The 15,000-nt window shown below is 39.5% G+C and overlaps 1 protein-coding gene across 1 annotated transcript; it reads left to right on the plus strand.

Annotated features, from left to right (window-relative positions):
• The first annotated feature begins 1,186 nt into the window (after nt 1-1,186).
• LOC119258594 (dynein axonemal heavy chain 6-like) lies at nt 1,187-12,676 on the plus strand. The gene is made up of 7 exons (XM_037526855.1): nt 1,187-1,210; nt 1,255-1,386; nt 2,965-3,136; nt 4,999-5,145; nt 5,937-6,010; nt 8,515-8,669; nt 12,418-12,676. Exons 1-7 carry the CDS (start codon nt 1,187-1,189, stop codon nt 12,674-12,676), a joined length of 963 nt encoding a protein of 320 aa, XP_037382752.1.
• Nucleotides 12,677-15,000: the final 2,324 nt, after the last annotated feature.

A 15,000-nucleotide genomic window follows, 5' to 3' on the forward strand; every position in this document is an offset into this window, starting at 1 on the left:
TCTGTTCCCCACTCTGTCTCTGGTGAATTCTCTCACCCTCCCATGGCCTATACCCCAGCTCTTGTATAAATAAATAAAATATTTGAAAAAAAAAAAAATCTCAATCTCATTTTCGTGTAAGATACCAGTCATACTGGTATCTTCATTTTGACTTAATTACCTCTTTAAGGACCTTATGCCCAAATACAGCCACATTCTGAGATACTGGGGATTAGTACTTCAACTTATGATTGGCCAAGGGAAGAGGAGACACACACAATTCAGCCTATAACATATGGCTTCATTATTTCTTATGTGTAATTCAATTCATTCCATCTATATTGAGTTCTTGCCTGCTGGATGCTGGAATCAGGAGATTCATGAACACATGAGACAGTCCCCACCTCCCAGAGGACTCAATCTCAGAAAGTAGGTTGACATGTATTTATAATGCAGGATGATGTTGTGGAGAGAGAGTGGAGGGAATAGGGGTGGGTACTGGGTTGAGGATAAGAGATGCCTGTGTGGAGAAGGTATTTTGGAAATGGAACTTGCAGGCAAAGCATGGCAAAGCAAGGAAAGGAAAGGCAGCTTTTGCACTGCAGAATCAGGGAATGTGGGACACCATGGCAAGAGATGCAGAAAGTCAGCCCAGGAGGCCATGGTGCCAGGACGTGGAACATGGATTTATCCTCTGAGTGATAGTGGGCATCTGAGGGAATGTTATGGGAAGATCTCCTTGGTTAGAGGGGAGGGTAGGCTAGAGACAAGGCAAGACCAGTGGTAACTGTAATATTCTGTGTTGACCAATTGATGAAAAATATGACCAAAGGCTCCAGAAGCCTAACCCTGGGTTTCCCAAGGGGCAATGGCTCAAGTGTTCCTTGATTCAGTTTTCCTGGTGACTTTATAGAACACAACTACCCCAAATAACAAGACTTGGCTCTACTTAGTACTTGTTAACTATATGTATTTTAAGACACAAGTTCTTGTTAAATTTTAAGTTAAATTTTTACATAGGAGCATTTGTACAATATAGATGAATTAGCTGAGTGACCTTGAGCAACTTACTTAACTATCCAGGGCCTTGCTTTGTCATCTACAAAATGGAAGTAACAAAAGTGATCTCCTGGGCTTATTGTGAAGATTAAGTCAGATAATATGTAGGAAAACATAACAATGTTGGTGTATGATAAGTCTTAGAAAAATGGTGGTCTGGATCCTGACACTGGTATGGATTTGCTGGATGACCCAAGTGGGTTTCTCACCACACAGGATGTAACAATTGTATCAGCGTGTGCACCTCCAGGTGGTGGCCGAAACCCTGTGACGCCCCGCTTTATCCGACACTTCAGCATGCTGTGCCTCCCAATGCCCTCAGAACACAGTCTGAAACATATTTTTCAGGTGAGTATGGATTTAAACTTGTGCAACAGGAAAAAAGAAAACATTTGTTCCAAAACTCCCACAATGAAAACAGTCTGTTGTGTTTCTAGGGAGCCATCTGTCCCTTTCCACAGGTGAAAACAGGCATCTGGACAGTAGCTGATAAGCATTTGCATCACTGCCTTCTGTGCTTGTAGTCTCACATACAGTTTTTGGAAAACAGAAAGACTGTCAAAACTCAACCCCACCTGTCTAAGGTTATATCCCAGGCCTTGCCTCTTAGCATTCTCTCAGCAGATCACATCCCTTTCCAGTGCCTGATTCTGTGCTCATGTCATACCTGACCACCAGGTCTGCATGTCTGCTTGCTCAGGGAACTCAAACTCAGCCCACCTAACCCATCGCCTCTGCTGCCATCACCACTCCAACAAAAGCAACCACCCATACTCCACCACCTATACAAACTCCCTAAAGGGTCACGTCTTCATCTTTTAATGGAAGAATAATCACATCTACCTGTAAGTGCTGAGCAGAAGTGTTCAATGAATATAAGACATTTTGAATAAAATGATGGGAGAACGTGAAGCAGCATGACTAGAGCATGCCATCACCAACCAACAAAGACTGCTTAGGGAGGATAGATGATGAGCTGAGTCCTGGAGGATGAGAGTTGACAGAGAGGCACAGATCTTGGGAACAGAAGATTCGTGAACAAGCACAGTCACAAATAGTAAAGTATGTGTGTAGACAGAATAAGACTAGTGACTGGTTGGAGAAAACTGGCTTTGGCAATAATCACCTAGAGATCAGTGAGTGATGAAGGAAGTGGCAAAACCTGATGAAAAAGAACAGGGACTAGAATGGAGTGATATCAGGGAAAAGAAGAGAGCAAACACATTCAAGAAAGTATTCAAGGGCCTCCCTGGTGGCACAAGAGGGTTAAGACACAACCTATGAGGCTATCCATAGCTACTGCAGCACAAGTTCAATCCCCGGCCAGGGAGCTACCCACATGGCACAGCAGACCTCTCCTGGCTCCCCCGCTGCTCCTCTCAGCAGTGTACTTCGGTACTTCTGCCTGCTCTGCTCCCGGCTCTGGCTCTGGTGAATTCTCTCACGCTCCCGCACTTCTGACTGTACCCAGTGCTTGTATAAATAAATAAATAAATCTTTAAAATAAATAAATAAATGAATCTTTTTTAAAAAATTAAATAAAATAAATATACATGGAGATTAAAATCACATAAAAATCAGAGAGCATTTCAGTTCATTTTCAAATGAGTCAGGCCCTCCATGAAGACCCTGTGACCACATCAAGCAGTGTTCTAAATTAAATTATTTCAGAGTAAATTTATGGTACAATCACTGGTCAAATATGAATACTGCTCGGGATTGCCAATCATAGAAGACAGGAGTAAACCCATTCTTGAGAATATATTCTGAAATTTATGAATGAGATTTAATACTCAGGCATTCTTGATTTGGAATTCAGTTTTCTGGTTGTTATTAGAAAAGGTATCATCAGATCTGGAGTATTTGAATGATAAGTTTGGTATAAAAATAAACCCTAATTTTCTCATATTATGTTTCTGGTTCTAGGCCATCTTAAATGGCTTCCTGAATGACTTCCCACCAGCTGTAAAGAAGACTGCATCAAACATCGTAGAAGCTGCAGTTGAGATTTATAACAGAATGAGTATTGATCTTCTGCCAACACCTGCCAAGTCCCACTACGTCTTTAATTTGAGGGACTTGTCCAAATGTGTGCAAGGTGGTATATGCAACCCTCATTCTCTGACCAGCACCCTTCCTTCATTTCCCACCCCAAATCTCTTTATCAGTTGTATATACACAGGTGTCTATGACTTTCCTGGAAATACCACTACTTGTCCCTGTTCCATTCACCTTTGACCCCCCACCCCACCCCAGGCTCACTACCTCACAGCTTCCCTCAGATTGCCAAGATCGCCTCCTGTTTCTCACTCCAACCAGATTACCTGTCTTGTTATTTCACTAAAAAAAGAACAGAAATAGTTGAGCCAGAACTCTCACCTTCCAGATCTCCCAGACATCCCGTAACTGCCTTTCCTCCTACTTTCATGGCTGAACTGTCTGCCCCTGTAGCATACGAAGATCCCTCAGCACTGAATCCCATTCTCTCCTGCTCCTATAATTCCCTCTTCTCTTCTGCATCATCACTGTTTCCTCTTATATGAATCATTCCCAACAACACAAAAATATAGCCCTCATCTTAAAAAATAATTCTCTTTAAGCCTCATATTCCCCTGCTGCCAAAACACCACCCCCCCCGCCCACACACACACACAAACACATTTTCCCTGTTGTTTTCAGAAACACCCCTTGGTGACACTGCACTAAACTGTTCTTGACTCCCCATCTTGCCAAATCCACTGGGCTGTTCTGAATCTATACCTTAACCTCTCAGTAGTGTTTGACTTACACACCCCTCACTTTCTTTTGAGACCCTTCCCTCTCCAGTGCTCCCCTGGGCACCCTCTTCCCTTACTGATTATTGCTGTTCAGTCTCTTTTGATGGCTGTCCCTCTCCTTTACTTCAGAATGTTAGGGTGCCCCAGGAGCTTGTCTTCTGTCTTCTTTTTTATCTATACATACTCCCCAGGTAATCTCAATTGGTTAAATGGTATTAAATGCCATCCATTCAGAGATGCTGCTTAAATGTCTACCCCCAACTTCTCACTCTGATCTATGTGTCTGACTTGTATATCCAATTCCTTTCCCCAATTCCTTACTTACCAGTTGAAATTATACTTCTTGGTGTCTGAAACTGAGTTCTTACTTTACCCCTCCTCCCCAGCCTTGTGAACACTTTAGTTGCTTTGGCCCCAAACCTTGGGGTCATAGTTGATTGTTCTCATTCTTGGATGATTCCCATCCAATTCATCAATAACCCTAATGGTTTTATCTTCAAAATAGATCCCAGTTCTTTTTCCCACCACTCCATCCACTAACAATCCAACTCAAATGCCCATCATCCTTACCAGGATTTCTAACAGAAAGAGCCTTTCTCTGGTTTCCTGCTTCCAAGCTACCCAGTTACACCACCTTTAATTCAGTTCTTCCCTCACAGAAGCCAATAGTGTCCCCCATTCAGATTCTTCCCAGGCTGCTTCCCACTCACCTGCTGTAGGAGTGAGACTCTGAATGATCTGGATCCTGTGACCATCAATTAGAACATCTTTAGAGTAGGATACCAATCTTTAGAGTAAGATACCAATTGATCCATGAACTCACTTCTTGGATCTCAGACATTGTCTAATGTAGTTATTTGTTTATCATCCTTACCAATTGCTTCCCTAGTCCTATTCTGATGAGATAAGGTAAACACTGCTTATACTGTGAAGTCTGACCACTGCACATGTTCACTTAAAGAAACATCACAAACAAGAAATAACTTTATCAGATAATGTGTCTGTTTTACTTTCAAAACATGGGGCCCCATTATTATGTGCATATGTCCTCTGGGGAAACACCTCATTTCTAGTTGTGTGGAGATTAAGCTGGACTTAAAGATTTTCTAGTTAACAAAATTATGTCTATATAATGAATTTCCCTTTTTTCCCTTTTCTTTAAAAAAAAAAAAAAAACAAACAGGTATCCTCCAGTGCGATCCAGGAACAGTAAGAGAAGAAATACAGATATTCAGACTCTTTTGTCATGAATGTCAAAGAGTCTTCCACGATCGTTTGATTAATAATGAAGATAAGCACTACTTCTGTGCTATTTTGACAGAAATGGCCAGTAAATACCAATCTTTATTTAAATATTCTATGTTATTAGTGAAAAACAATTTAGTTTGTATAAAGAAAAATTTAAATGAGCACATATAGGGTAAAGCAAAATGAATTTTAGTCTTTCATGAGTAAAAGTTGTTTTCTTCAATGATTCAAATATATGTAAGAAGGCCATGTGTCAAGCTCTATGGGAGGTCTTTAGGAGTTGAGAGTTACCCTGGCTAATTGCCAACAAAGAAGCTCTGTCCCTTAACCTCTTGAATTTTACCAACAATCACAAGAATTTGAAAGAGGACCCAACATGTACTTTCATTGCGGTCTGGTGAAACCCTTAACTAGGGACCTGCCTAAGTTGTATCTGAGTTCCTCATCACTGGAAACTGTGTGAGACAATAAATGTGCATTGTTTTAAACTTCTAAAAAGTCATTTTATTGAAATTCAGGAAGGGTTAATATCTTTTAGCTCAGTATAGAATGTTAAATAGAAGAGGAAAACAGGAAAAACAGCGTTTGTCTTGATAAGAAGCAGAGCATCATCTCTAAAGTACTCCTTATTTATTAAATATATGTTCATTATCTGCTTAATAAGATTCTTAATATAAATCATTTTTATTCTTAAATCCAGGAACTGATCAAACAAACTAAAGTGAATAGTATTAACATGACTTTCTCTCAGTTTTCATTTATACCAATTAGAGCTTCTAAATAAAATCACAGATGATATTATTTTGTTTATCTTTTTAATACACTGCATCCAAGCTTATCATTATCTTAAAATTTTATTTTGTTTTTGAATAGACAAACATTTTGGAATTGCAATTGGTATGGAATATTTTTTGACTAAGCCCATCATATTTGGAGATTTCATTAAGGTAAAAAGAATACTGTATTGACCTGACTACATTTGAAGATTATAAAGCATTTACTATTTTCCAATGTCTATTGATATTCTTTTAATATATATATTTACATGATTGTTCATTTTTGTACATTGTATACTTCCTGCTCTCAGGTGTAGTCCTGTAAAATTCCCACCATGAATTCACCTTTTGCACCATCACCATAGTCCCCTGTGCTCTTCTCTCCCCTGTTTTGATCCATCTGCCTCTCCCTCCCTTGCAGAATGTCTCTGATTTATTTTTTTGAAGATTTATTTATTTATGCATACAAGAACTAGGGTACAGGCCAGAGATGCAGGGGTGAGAGGATTCACCAGAGACAGAGCGGGGAATAGAACAGGCAGACTGACCTAAGTACACTGCTGAGAGGAGCAGCAGCGGGCAAGACAGGAGAGGTCTGCTGCGCCATGTGGGTTTCTCCCCGACCGGGGATTGAACTCCTGCTGCAATGGCTGGCAATAGCTTGATAGTGCTGTGTCTTTAACTCCTGCATCACCAGGGAGGCCCTGTCTCTCATTTACAGTTGTCTGCTAATTTTGGTGTTTTTTTTTTTTTTTTTTTTTTTTTTTTAGAGGCATGTTTATTTATTTATTTGTTTTGTTTATACATGCACTGGGTACAGTCAGAAGCGCAGGAGGGTGAGAGAATTCACCAGAGCCAGAGCGGGGAGCAGAGCAGGCAGAAGGACCGAAGTACACTGCTGAGGGGAGCAGCGGGCGGCAGGAGAGGTCTGCGCGCCATGTGGGACCCTTCTCCGGTGGCCGGGGAGCAGCCGGGGATCGAACCGACGCCGCAGAGGCTGCGGGCAGGTTCTCAACCCAGCGCTCAACCGCTGCGCCACCGGGGAGGCCCTAATTTTGGTTTTTTTGTTTTTCGTTCTTTTTATTCTGCAAGAATTTTACATGTGTGAAAATTAAAGATCTGACAAGGAATCAGCAAACTATGGCCCTTAGGCCAAATCTTTCCACAGCTGGCTCCATAAATAAAAGTTCCATAGGAACACAGTTATGACCACTTGAATTATGTACTATTTACAAGGTTACTTTTGCATTGCAAGGCAGAGTGAAGTAGTAGCACCAGAGATTATCTGACCTGCAAACCCTAAGATATTTAATATCTGGCCCTTTAGTGAAAAACATTGCTGCCTCCTAATCTTAGTGCTGCATTCATTTTGATAATAGTTCTAATCAAAGATCTATCAGGTATTCTGTTTGCAAGGAAATAGAGAGGTTTAATCTCCTATTCCAGGATTAGAATCTTCCTTATTTTATTCTTTATAGCTGTACAGCCTTCGTTAGTTATTAGTGCTGCCCTACTCATTTCAAGGGAGCTCTAATTAGTAGCAGAGTTCCTTATACTGAGCTCTTCAAGTCTGTCCCCTAATAACATCTACACAGAAGCCCCAACTTTACTCTCTAGACCTGCCTAGAATAAGTCTTCCATGGAACAACCCTACTTATGTTGGCAGATAGCTCTTGTTTTACAGTTGACTCTTGTTTTTGTACAACATTCCGAGTGTCTCCGAGAGGGCAGGGGGCATGTCTCTGTTGTTCACCCTAATTCCCCATTTCCTGCACAGATCTAGGTGTGGGCTAGGCTCTCAGCCAATGCTGTTTAAACAAGTGAGTGAGCTCGTCTTGTATGTATGCTCTACCTCACCATTCTGGTAACCCTAACCACACACACACAAAAAAAGTGTGTGTGTGTGTGTGTGTGTATGCATGCATATATATATAAAGTACTTTATTTCTATGATATTATAAAAATAAAATCCAAAGTTCGTTTCCAAGTATTCATTATATTTTCTGTGTTTCTAATAATATTGTTATCAAATGAGGGAATAAAACAAAGAGAACAGCTAGACTCTGCATGCACTGCTTGTGTATATTCAGTCTCTAAGGATTTCAAATGAAATGCTCCCAGAGTAGTTGCTCCAACAAAGAAAAAACACCGTCAGTCAATGTAAACAGGATTCCAGTTCCCTATATTGTATACCAGATTTCATTCTCAGTAATTTATTCAGTTAAATTAGATGATTGATATATGAAAGCTACATATAATTCTGGCATGATTCTCTATAACCATAACATTCTATCTTGCATCATTTCAACTCATTTCACTCTTCTGATGTCAACAGCCTAAGAACAAAAATTTGAAACCAGAGTAAACTATAATGAGAAAATTTAAAGCCTATTTTTGAGCTCCTATATGTATTTTATTGCTAAGATCATTGCCATTCTATATACCACTCAGCAGAAATTAAATGAAATAGATTTTCAGTTATTCATGAAAATCTGAGTTTCTTTAGTACCATTTCCTTATTACTAAAAGCCTTGCTAACATATAAAAGCAAATGATTAAATAACATAGATGAAATACCTTTCCTTCCTAATATTACATGTGCTATATATATATTTTATTTATTTATATATCAAAATTTATTCAACCTAGTTCTTCTCCCATAAATCATTTTATAGTTTGGATCAGATAAGAGTGATCGTATTTATGAAGACTTGACTGATATGGACAAAATTGCAAATGTTCTACAAGACTATCTTGATGATTATAATCTTACACATCCCAAAGAAGTAAAGTTGGTGTTCTTCCAGGATGCTATAGAACATGTGTCAAGGTACAGTGCTAAAAGTTGCCCAATAATGCATTGATCTGATCTCTTTTGTATTAAAAGGTAAGGACTAGATTTTATAGATGTACAGTGATTTATCAGCAATATTAATATGAAAGTTATTTATATATATCTATATGAACTCTCTCTGTAATTCCAGAGATCATTATTTTCACTAAATATTAATAGTTTTGCTTGGTTTAAATGTCCTTTCTTGTTACAAAAAAGGATCTAAGATGGTTTACAGAGATGCATATACATTCAAAGCTGATTCCATGCATGCCTAAAGGAAGAGAGGGTTCAAGATTATAAAACAATAAGTTGAATCCAAGGAATGTAGATTCCATCTGTGTATAGTCTGACTTTTATTCATTCCAAGTATCCTTTGAGGAGCATCCCTGACATGTAGGTATCCAGCCTAAATATCTGCAGTCCTTTTTGGAGTAGCTGTGTCCTGATGGACAATTTTTTTTTTGATACTCAAGCAAAATTTAATTTTTAAATACATATGCACATGTATCACTATTCACATTGTGTTGTGTTTCTTTTCTAACTTCTTACCAAAATACAAGCTGTGAGAGGGCAGAACTCTGACATATATTAGTGGAATAATATTGGTGTTCCATCCATATTTCAGAGGACTTACTACCTCAGAGCACACCAACTAACTCAATCTCTTTGCCTAAGAATTTTTTTTTTGTTTTTTTCCATGTCTAGGGATATTTATTTATTTTTTATATTAATTTTTTACATCATTGTTCATTTTTAAACAATATTTGTTTCCACCCACCCCCTCAGGTGTAGTCCCTATAGAGTTCCCTTCCCCAATGCACCTGTGTACCATCACCTCAGTCCCTGTGCTCCTCCCTCCCCGCCTCCGATCCCTCTCCCTCCTTCTCCCTTGCAGGATGTCTCTGATTTATAATTGCCTGTTTTTGCTTTGTTGTGTTTGTACTATTATTATTTTTTTTACACGGATGTCTTATTTGGTTCCCCTATATTCCTGCTATAAGTGAAACCATCCAATATTTTTCTTTTTCCTTCTGGCTTATTTCACTGAGCATAATTCCTTCCAGTTCCATCCACATTGTTGTGAATGGCAGGAGTTTATCTTTTTTGATTGCTGAGTAACATTTCATTGTGTATATATGCCGCATATTCTTGATCCAGTCATCTATTTTTGGGCATTGGGGTTGTCTCCAGGTTTCACCTGCTGCAATAAACATAGGGGTGCAGGTGCTCTTTTGAATCAATGTTTTTGTGTCCTTTTGATAAATCCATAGGAGTGGAATTGCTGGGTCATATGGTAGCTCCATTTTTAGTAGACAGAGGAAACTCCAGACAGCTTTCCATAGTGGTTGGACCAGGTTTACACTCCCACCAGCAATGTAGGAGAGTTCTTTTTCACCACATCCTCTCCAACATTTGCTGTTGCTGGCTTTTTTGATATGTGCCATTCTTACTGGTGTAAGGTGGTATCTCAGTGTGGTTTTGATTTGATTTGCATTTCCCTGATTATAAGGCATGTTGAACTTTTTTTCATATGCCTGTTGGCCATTTGCATTTCCTCTTTGGAGAAGTGTCTTTTAAGTTCTTCTGCCCATTTCTTGACTGGATTGTTTATTTTGTTTGTGTTGAATCGTGTGAGTTATTTGAACATCTTTATGATCAATCCCTTACCTGATGGACAATTTTAAATGTTAAAATGGCCCTTAAGAATAATAGATGTGCCTTAAATTTTTTCCTAGCTAGTGTTTGTCTTTTAAATTCTACTTATTTTGGGCCTCCCTGGTGGCACAGTGGTTGACCGCTGGGCTGCGCAGCTCTGCAGCCCCATTTCGATTCCCCTGCCGTCGGGCGAGGATCCCACATGTTGCACAGACCTCTCCTGCCACACCCGCTGCTCCCCACAGCAGTGTATTTCGTCAGTCTGCCTGTTCTGTTCCCCACTCGGCTCTGGTGAATTCTCTCACCCTCCCCTGCTTCTGACTGTACCCAGTGCTTGTATAAATAAATCTTTAAAAAATAAAAAAATTAAAAAAAAAAAGAATAAGTCAGGGCCTCCCCGGTGGCGCAGCGGTTGAGCGCTGGGTTGCCAAGTTGCCCGCAGCCTCTGCAGCGCAGGTTGGATCCCTGGCCGCCGGATGAGGGTTCCACATGGCGCTCAGACCTCTCCTGCCACCCACTGCTCCCCTCAGCATTGTACTTGGTCAGTCTGCCTGCTCTGCTCTCCCCTCTGGCTCTGGTGAATTCTCTCACCCTCCCGTGCTTCTGACTGTACCCAGTGCTTGTCTAAATAAATAAATAAATCTTTAAAAAAAAAAAAAAAGAAGAAGTCAAAGTCTACCCCCTGTGACTTCTGGTACCAGTTTCATCTGTGGAACAGTAATAATAATGATTCTTAGCCTGAACGTAAAATCACAATAGGGAGTCTCATTCAGTTATCATAACACCTCTCTATGGCTCAATATCATAATCTCTCTACAGGTAAGGCTCAGAGAATGTCCCAATAGTCTGTTGCTATATAACAAGTCACTGTAATATTCAGTAAATTCATCTACTACAATTTCTCGTGGTTCCCAGTATTTCCTAAGTTTTCTCATGCAGTTACAGACTGCACCTGGAACACCTGAGGCACTTCTGCCCATGTGGACTCCACATCCGCTCTGTCTCCTCTCATCTCTCCTTCTGTAGTTCCTGTTATGTGACCTCTGGGTTCGCATTTGTTTTTCCTAAATTTACCCTCCTTATCTTCCTTTTTTCCTATTGTCATTTTTAATATAATTATCTTTTTTTCTCTGGGTTCTGGGTAAATTCCTTAAGATTGTCTTTTACTTTCACTTTGAGATGTGAGGCTCATTTTTCTCTGAGGTTTTCAACTTGGTAGTCAGATTTTCCATCTTCAATTTTCCCTGAACTCAGATTTTTTTTGACCCTTTCTGAATATTCACTCTAATGTTATGATTGCGATACTTTTCTTTTTTTTAAGATTTATTTATTTATTTATACAAGCACTGGGTACAGTCAGAAGCGCGGGAGGGTGAGAGAATTCACCAGAGCCAGAGCGGGGAGCAGAGCAGGCAGAAGGACTGAAGTACACTGCTGAGGGGAGCAGCGGGTGGCAGGAGAGGTCTGCGCGCATGTGGGACCCTCGCCGTCAGCCAGGATGGAATCAGTGCTGCAGAGGCTGCGAGCAGCGTCACAGCCCAGCGCTCAACCCCTGCGCCATTGGGGAGGCCCTGATTGCAGTACTTTTAAAATCCTTCTTGTAAGAATGAATCAGAAATTTGCTAAAATTTTGCCAATATCTTATAGTAAATTCATTTCAACTACTCCCTGTGACCCCTTTCTCTGAACTGTAGCGTCATTTCTGAGGTCTGATGATTTGTCTGCTTGATCATTTTTATAAATGGAGACCTGGATTTGTCAGTCTGACAGCTAATATAAGTAGTAGCCTTAGTCCCCCCCAAGTTTCCTGGCAATTTCCTCCACAGTTTGAGAGGAAGAAGAGATTTTACTTTCCTCTAATTTTGCACAACCAAAGGCTAATAGACTATAGGAAATAGTGGTGAGATGACTATAGGTCAAGCAATAATTTTCTCACAATTGTGACCTTCAGACATACCCTGCTTTTTACTGTGGCATTTTGCCGAGGGCTGACACTGCACTGCACCAGTCTTCCACTCTGGGGTGGGCCCTCTGAGTAAAAGCCATGTCTGTACACTTGAAATAAGTCTTTCTCTGCTCGCTGCAGGATTGCCCGCATGATTCGTCAGGAAAGAGGCAATGCTTTGCTTGTCGGAGTAGGAGGCACAGGAAAGCAATCTCTTACAAGACTTGCAGCTTATATATGTGGTTACAGATGTTTTCAGATTGAACTGAGCCGGGGCTACAATTATGAAACTTTTCATGAAGACCTGAGGAAGTTGTACAAACTGGCTGGTGTAGAGGACAAGAATATGGTTTTCCTCTTCACAGACACCCAGGTACATGTTCAAATAGCCAAAGAGTAAGAACATGAAAAGCACAAGAACATGAAAATCATGAGTGTGCTTTGAATAGTTTGTATGTAATTCAGGGAATTGTTCCTTTTGATAACATGTCTCTTGATCCTTGTAAAGGATTTATATAATATGTTTTAATTTATTGTACCAACATACTATTTCCCCCTTTAAATTCTAAGTAAGTGAAGGGGCAAGATAGATTTTAACTTTTCTTTGAGGGGAAGGCCACGGATAGAAGGAGGTAATAAACTATTTCTGTAGAAGTAAATATAAGAAATAATTCCCTAAGTGGAATCATATAGGGAAATATGCTTTACTCAAGAAAAAGAAAAAAGTAGCAATTATGTTTTAGAGTCAAATTAACTTTAAAAATTAAAATAGGATTAAGTCTATGTCTACGACAACCAATTTAACTGATCTTAAATTTATTCTATGGTAGAAAATTTACTACACTGACTACCCTTGGTTAACTTAACATTAGGGGAAAATAAGACATTAATAGAATTTAGCAAAGGAATAAAAAGAGATAATGCATAAATATTTTAAACTTCATTTTAATTTTTAAAACACTATATGTGAATGGAATGTGTCCCAAAATAGGGGTACATTTTAATCTAGTTCTTTTTTATTAAAGTAAAATGGGTTTACAACATTATATAGGTTTCAAATGTACAACTTTTGAAATCAACATTTATATATACTGTGTTATAATCACCACTAAACATCTACCATCATGCAACTGACCCCTTTTATCTGGTTTTCCCAGTTTTCTTCCCCCTTAACTCTGGCAACCATGTTTTAGTCTTATCTAAGTCTAAGTTTGTCTAAGCCTCTTAAAAGTAAAAGGTTATTTTGCTTTGTTTTGTTTGTTCATTTGTGGTTATCTACCACATGTGAGTGAAACCATATGGCTTGTCATTCTCCATCCAACTTGTTTCTCCTAACATAACACTCCCTATGTCCATTCATGTTGCTGCAAATGGCAAAATTTCTCTCTTTCTTTTATAGCTCAGCAGTTTTCACAGTAGGAAAAATATTTTTATCATATGTGACAAACAGTGAGTTATATCTAATATAAATAGATTTTTACAAATGAAAAAGGACCCATCGATATTCATCACCATTGCTTGACTGGACCTGTGACTAGGACTTTGCATCCACTGAATGTATGAATGAAAAAAGTATGAATGAATGGTTGTCAATACTGTGGACCCCAGCAACCTGAGTCAAAGAGAAAGAGGTCCCCCAGACATGATACCATCAAAGATCCCTGGATTGGTACCCTCCATCATTAAACCTGAGGTTACAGCATGCTCCACTCATTGATAAAACTCTTCCCTTACCAAAGTCAGTCCATAAAGTCTGGAAGGGATCATGAAAAATCAAGAAAATATGACCATGGAGATTCAGGAATTACTCCACAAAAATTTCAAAATAATTTTCCTAAAGATGTACAGCATCCTGGCACCATAGCTAAGCTGTTTAAAACACTGGTCTAGTAAAGATGCTCAGAGAACAACACAACAAAAAAAAACACACATATAAACAATTTGATGATATCAGGAAAATAATAAAAGAAAAAATAATGAAGGAGAATTACCAAGAAATACTTGGTTGCCCTCACAAAAAAACTTATAACTGCTCATGGACAAGACACCACTGAAAAAATTCTAGAACACAGGCTGAAGCTCCCCCCTATACCACAGAGACCAAAACAGACCATATCAGAAGGGTAAAAGGAGCAGCTGCATGCTGACCACATTGACCAGCCCCCCCACCCCAGGCAGAAGCATTACCACGCTGAGAGTCCTCTGAGCTTACATTTCCTCCAGTACATTTACTCCATTACACCCCTACGGCTGGAAGGGTGAACATCCCCCTCCTCCCACATTGTGTGTCACTTCCTGGGAATCCCACTCTGGTCTAATGTCACAAGGATCATGGGGGGGGATCTGCTGAGCTTGACCCACTAGAAATCCGATTGTGATGGAGAAGGTGGAAGGGGGTGGAATGAGCCACACTTATATCTTGGCACTGCAGGTTCCTACCCCAGACCCAAAGTGGTAGCACTGTCTATCGAAGAAATTCAGTGGGGTATGGGTCTGCCTGATTCTAGGTCATCATGAAACAGGGCAAAAGAACCATAAAACAATGAATAAAATGTTAATTGTAAGTCCTCACTACCAATAATTATTTTAGACACAAATGGATTAAATTCTCCAATAAACACACATAGAATGGCTAAGTAGATTTTTAAATAGATATTTTTAAATGAATGATGAACTGCCTATAAGAGACTTAATTTTAGCCTTAAAGATACACAAAGATATTTC

Source organism: Talpa occidentalis, unplaced genomic scaffold, assembly GCF_014898055.3.
Source record: "Talpa occidentalis isolate TD23 unplaced genomic scaffold, MPIMG_talOcc4v2.1 talOcc4.5, whole genome shotgun sequence".
Lineage (NCBI taxonomy): Eukaryota > Metazoa > Chordata > Mammalia > Eulipotyphla > Talpidae > Talpa > Talpa occidentalis.